At 40.5% G+C, this 6,469-nt stretch overlaps 1 protein-coding gene across 2 annotated transcripts; it reads right to left on the bottom strand.

Annotated features, from left to right (window-relative positions):
• Positions 1–2,266: 2,266 nt before the first annotated feature.
• Positions 2,267–6,148, bottom strand: ctsl.1 (cathepsin L.1). Of its 2 annotated transcripts, none has more exons than XM_037796131.1 (9): positions 6,016–6,148; positions 5,595–5,696; positions 5,197–5,339; positions 4,662–4,859; positions 4,380–4,571; positions 3,957–4,122; positions 3,060–3,165; positions 2,634–2,737; positions 2,267–2,495 (listed from the first exon to the last, which is right to left on the bottom strand). In XM_037796131.1, the coding sequence occupies exons 2-8, from the start codon at positions 5,689–5,691 to the stop codon at positions 2,638–2,640; spliced, it is 1,002 nt and encodes a 333-aa protein (XP_037652059.1). In that variant the 5' UTR covers positions 5,692–5,696; positions 6,016–6,148; the 3' UTR covers positions 2,267–2,495; positions 2,634–2,637. The 2 variants fall into 2 exon arrangements, with proteins under 2 accessions (XP_037652059.1, XP_037652061.1); XM_037796133.1 differs by having other exon boundaries at positions 5,595–5,692; positions 6,016–6,075.
• Between the last annotated feature and the right edge of the window lie 321 nt (positions 6,149–6,469).

A 6,469-nucleotide genomic window follows, 5' to 3' on the forward strand; every position in this document is an offset into this window, starting at 1 on the left:
TCGACCATATATTGGTAAATTTGTCTTGTTGTAATCTGAGGGAATCTTTTTCCATCTTATATATTGATGCATATATTGATGAACTCCAGTCTTCAACCATGGGAGCTTGGGACTTTAGCCACTTATGATTATGGCTTGTATCTTTGGAGATTATCTCTTGCATATTGCATATAGAAGATGTCTAATCTAAAAGGAATAGTGTTTCTGATTACCTCCTCTGAAGTCTGATGGATATCTGACTCGTTTTTATGAGCATTTTGTGTTCTGGTCATTGCTTGTGACTTATTCCCACACTCCAGACTCACATTTTAAATAATAAATCATTTTAGTATTCCATCGGTGGTTTTGAAAGATGAGGATAAAAAACATTCTTTCATTTCTCCTTTTCTGCAGTGTCATAATCGCAGTTTATACGGAAACCGATTATCAAGGATTGGGCGGCTTAAGTGTCACGATGGGAAGATGTGACAGGAAGAGAGGCTGATCTTGAAAGCAAAAGACTGTCTGTAAAATATATCAAAGGTAATAGAAGCCAAAATGCACACAGCTGAGATAATTCTGTAAGATCCTTAATGGCTTTTTTAGCCACATCGGACGAGACATTCAACCGCAAAAGTGTATCATTTCACCCTCCCTTCTCGTCATTGTGTTTCACTATATGTTCACATTTACCACCCAGATCTCCTTACACTTTTACCGCTTCCTTTCCTGTGGCTGCGTCCCCACCCACACATGAAGAATGAATCTGAGATAACCTTTTACAAACCGCAAAATCCTAAAGAAAGTAAAACAGTATCCGGGAAAGATAAAGCAAGGAAATGCTATCCAATTGAACCAAAAGTACAAAGACCAAAGAGGAGAGATTCCTTTACCGAAATGAATTTCCCACTTCTAAAACTCCCTGCCCACAGCTTTTATCTCCGGCCTGAGGTTTGCAAGCCAAAGGCCACAGGCAGCAGCCGGTATCAGAGGAAGCATCTGAGTCTAAACATCCGACTTTTTGAACAACAGACACAGTTGTTTTTTTAGAGAATAATTTATTTCAGTCATACGCAATAAATATTATAGATATGACATAAAGCCCCAAGATATGAGGATAAAATCTGCTTTCTATAAACGTTCAACTTGTCTGCAAGCAAAGTTCTCAGCCAGCTTGATGTGCACACATCTGAAAATAAGTATATTTCATTAAAAGCCCCTTTTTATGTATTTTGCACAGAGTATTGTTATACACATCAGCCTTGACTGAGAGCAAAGTGTTTGGAGGGAGCTGAAACTGCTTCATAGTGGGAATCAGTTGTAATTCATACATTTACAGATAGATGTGAGCACATTTTTTATCATTTGTCATTTTTAGAAATCCTGCAAATGCACAGTTTGGAAAGTGATTAAGTGAAGAGGTTCAAATCATTTCCTGTCACAGTTCATGTTGCCTTTTGACTTTGAATAACTTTGTTGTGAAAAGCAATGAATTACTAGCATCAGGTGCAAGACTCATCCTGTGCATTTGCATGCTGCTGCAGCAGCAAGGCACAGCTACTACAGAGTTTCTCAGACTTGGCATCAGGACCCATTGTGGTTTGATGTGCAGATGTTCTCATCCCAAATTGTCATATACTGGCTCTTTGTCCCCTCCGTGTCACCTTTTGGTCGCAGTAAGCACATGCTTAACAAGCCCTTGGCGTCACATGTTTTCGGTTGCAGTAAACACATACTTAATGTTGTGAATTAAACAAAAACATGTGCCTGGGTTCAGGCAATAAAACCACTATAGTTAGGTTTATTGAAAAACAACATGAAAACGTGACATGAACGATCAGCTGACGTGAAAGTGAAACTTAACACACAGGACTCGTTGTTGTTCTTGTTCTATTAGCTCTTTGGTTGTCTAAACTTCATCCTTTTCTAATGCAGGATGAGGCTGTTCAGCAGAAAGGGAAACTCTTTGACTATATGTGTTCAGGTCTTCACCGTGCCCTCATCCTGTTTACATCTTAAATAATAATCCAAACTTTAAAAATAACAATTTTATTTAATTTTCAGCACAGAAATGACTGAAATGCTGAGATATAGGCCAGCTATGTATTTTTTAAAGGTGTTATCTTACACCCCTTAAAATCAAGAAGGTCTCGTGACCCACCGTTTAGCTGTGGCGACCCCTAGTGGGGGTCGGGACCCCCAGGTTGGGAACGACAGCTCTAGAGCCACAAAACACACAACAACACAGTCCCACAAATAAAATGATGAATAATACAAAGCAACAAAATTATAAACACAAAAATGTTTATTTTTTTAATTTCTCCATGTAAAACAGTTTATGTCTTTACATTTATTTACAATCTTCATAAAAATGTTATTCTATTAAAAGTGCAGACAGACTCCACTAACGTCCGTGGAACAACAAAAGGACATCTTGTTCCTTAACTCAGTTTCTTTATTAAATTAAAGTAAATTATGCATCACTTTTCTCCTCCTCACTGAGGAAAGTCCTGGACCTGGAAATCAATTAACATGAAGAACAACCAGTTAATGAACAATAAACTACAGAGGTCACACACACATTCTTTCAGGTACATCTTGTTTAATTAAATAGCATTTTAAATAGTATTTGGTCAAAAGGGATTTCCTCTCACCTGCTTAGACCAGGGGGTAGCTGGATGCTGTAGCAATGCCACACTGGTTGTGTTTGTTCCTGGTCATCATGATGTATCCCTTGTCTCCCCATCCCAGACCCCAGCTACAGAAACACACACATTACCAACAATATTCAGCTGCTCTATGTAAAAAATCATAATCACACATATTAGTAACAACAGCATGTAGAGACATACTGATCTGTATTCTGATGGAAGTGAAATAATGGCAGCAATTCATATAATGGGGCAGTTTAAGAGGTTGACAACATCCTGCGTGAGTTTCACTTCATTTTGGCAGCTATAAATAACACGCCTTACTGCAGCTGTCTGTGACAACAGCAACTCTCTGTCTGTCTCTAATATACTGACTGAGTGCCAGTAGGAGAGCAATCTATAGTTTAAACAACAGATTTGGGTGTTTACCTGTTCTTGACCAGCCAGTAGTCATGTCCGCCGTCGCTGCCGTAACCCACAGCCAGTACACCGTGGTCCAACTCTGAGGGGCTGCACTCTGGCTCATCATACACTCCTAGAAACACACAAACACAGATTAGACACCCTTACTAAAAACTACGTTTATTCAAGTGTGCTATTAGTATACTTCTTTTAAATTTAAAATAAGAGAGTATACTTTCAGTTAACTTTTTATGTACTTATCAGAGATATACTTAAAGTGGCAGTAGGCTGAATATTTTTTGGCATCATTGGGCAAAGATTCCATAATAATCTTTCAGCATATTGTAATTCAAGTGTTCTGAGAGATAACTAGACTTCTACACCTCATCATGGCTCTGTTTTCAGGCTTTAAAAAATCTTTAAAAAATTATACTTAAGTATCCTTAGCTTATATCGACAAGTATCGAGAAAAAGTGTACTTGGCAAGTACTCAGAAAAGTCCAAGTATACTTGGCTTATACTGAAAAGTATACAGAAAAGTATGAGTATAATATATATATATTATAGTTGCAATACAAAATACAACTTGGATGTGAACTAGTTGCGTACTCAACGTTTACTACTCTTATGTTTAAAGTATATTTAAAGTATACTTTTATAAATTAAAAAGTGGGCCAATTTAGTCCCAAGAAGTATTGAAGTAGTACACTTACAAGTATACTAGTAGTACATTGATATTAGTATACTTATTACATAAAGTATACTTGGGAATATACTTGAACTTAAGTTTACTTCGTAAAATAAACTTGAAGTATACTTCTTTTTTGTAAGGGCAGACATATGGATAGGTTAAATAAAGAAGATTATATTCTATTTCTTCTTGCATTTGATGAGAGAATAAACACCATGTTTAAAACTGTTCACCTGATTCATACAGCTGGAAGGACGAGTGAGAAGCATCGATGGCCACAGACACGGGTCCGATGGTGGCCACGGCCTCCTTCAGGGCGTCCTCGTCACCTTGTTTCACATCAACGAAGCCTGTGCACGTGGCGCCGATAGTGTCAGGGTTGTAACGGCACTTACCATCCTAATTGAGAGAAAACATTTCACAATTCACCAACATTTTTAGCCAAAAAATATAGATTTTAGAGATGGCTTTGCACAGAAAGTCTGTTTTGGGTCACTATACATTTTGTCCACAAGATGGCAGTATTGTACATCTCTTACATGGAGGGCTGTCATATTTAACTCTGTCTGAATGAGTGGATCTCCAACTCTTCTTTTTAGCATGATAATGACAAATGGCAGTCTGAAACTGGATGCTGTATATTTATTTCTGTTTACCTCAGCCTCATAAGGGTAGGAGTCCTCTGTGTCTATCCCTCCGTTGGCCACGATGTACCTGAAGGCGTTGTCCATCAGGCCTCCCATGCAACCCTCGTTGCCATAGTCGCCGGAGCAGTCGACCAGCTGCTGCTCGCTCAGAGACACCAGCTTGCTCGTCTTCCTGAAGGTCTGACCTTCCAGCGAGCCAGTCTGAAAGGGACATGAGTCAAATTGAAACCTGAAGACAGTCGTTTAAAGTTTCCAGCATTACCAAAAGAGAGGAGTTCTTTTAGTACATACAGTACTGAAGGCCCAGCAGGAGCCACACTGCTTCTGATCCTTGACATCAGTGACGTATCCCTTGTCCCTCCAGTCAACGGTGTTGGGCAGATCAGTTCCCTCAGGCAGCCGCAGGAAAGTAGAGCCGCGGCGAGGCAGAGAAGCGTTGAAGGAGCCCAGGCAGCCCTGGGAGATCAGGCGTTTGTACTCCTCATTTTCCTGGTGAAGAGGGACAAAATTGTGTCATTTAATTGAGTCTTTTTCATCCAAAATGCCAAGTTTAAAGCCAAATGATGGCAGAAACTTAAATCATCATATACATACAGTTACATACATGAAATTTGACCTCTGCATTTAACCCATCTTAAGCATTTAGGAGCAGTGGGCTGCTGTAAACAACCCAGGGAGCAACTTAGGGTTCAGTGTCTCGCACAAGGACACTCGGACATGCAGAGAGTAGGAGCCGGTGATCGAACCACCAACCCTGTGGTTAAAAGACGACCCGCTCAGCCTACTGAGCTACAGCCGCCCCACATATCTGTTTTTCTGTACATACCATGTCAGCAAAGTAGGTCATTCCGAGGCGGTAGGACTTGATGCCCTGATCGGCCATGATGTTGTGCACCAGCACCAGCTTGCGGTTGCTGAGCCAGATTTCCCTGCGGTGAGCCTCCTCTGCCGGAGAGTGGTAGGACCTTACTGCCAATCAGAGATGGAAATAATCCGTCATAAAATTATCATCCTTTTTCTAGTAAAGAGATTTCCCTTTATTAGCTGACAAACAAAATGTAAGCTGTAAACTTCTAAACATGTAGGCAGATTACAAATACTTCTGCTTTAGACCTTTAAGTCATTAGGTGTGCAAATGAGTACACACTGAGCACACTCTAAATTTAAGCCTCACAGGCAGTATTTTCACAGAAATCTGAACAAGCTCTGACAAGATTGTCTCACCAAACTTGAGTTTCCAGGCGTGGAACTCCAGGTCTTCCAGCGAGATGCTGGCACAGCTGGCCACGGCCAGAGCAGCAGCAACCAACAACAGCTTCATCCTGACTGACACACGAGCAGAAAAAGCAAAGAGATCCCTTGTGACTCGCAGGAAACCACACAGGTTGAGACTGAACCTCTTTCACTTCAACTTTATCTCACAAGCGGTTTTTTTTCTGCCGTGACGTTGGGGGCGTCACATGCATCAGTTCTATTTCCCGGTTTCTTTGAATCTCTGTTTCATCTCTCACTCTATCTCTGTTTATGAGTCTCTGTTTGTTCTTTGCATCAATGCACCTGCAGCACAGGAAGTGTTTGCTTGTCTGTGTGTGTGTGTGTGTGTGTGTGTGTGTGTGTGTGTGTTGTTATGTCTGCTGCTGCTTACCTATGTCTATGTCGGTGTGATGTGAAGTCAGAGGTATATCCACCTGAAAGTGATGCAGGGCTGTGTCAGAGAGACGTTCTTATATAGCTGCCTACAGTTATGACTTGCAGTACCTCCAGTCAGGTGGCTGTCAGCCGCTCATAAAGTGAGAGAGAAAGGGAAGAGTCAATCATTGAAATAGGGAATGACTGAGCTATGCATTATGATAAGTTCTCATGATGCCATTCTGATGGGAAACACATCAATTACACAGAAGGACGTGATCACTTACTCAGCAGCTTGTTGATTGTGTCACATAAGGGAAACATACTGTGTTAGCGTGATGCCTTCACATGAAAAACCACTGTTGGGATTTTGTTTTCTCTCCAGTGCTTTCTGATTCCAGTCACATAGTGATGGGGAATCCTCTGAAAAACAAAAGTAAAATATGTACAATAACATTATTCATGTGCTA

Source organism: Sebastes umbrosus, chromosome 16, assembly GCF_015220745.1.
Source record: "Sebastes umbrosus isolate fSebUmb1 chromosome 16, fSebUmb1.pri, whole genome shotgun sequence".
Lineage (NCBI taxonomy): Eukaryota > Metazoa > Chordata > Actinopteri > Perciformes > Sebastidae > Sebastes > Sebastes umbrosus.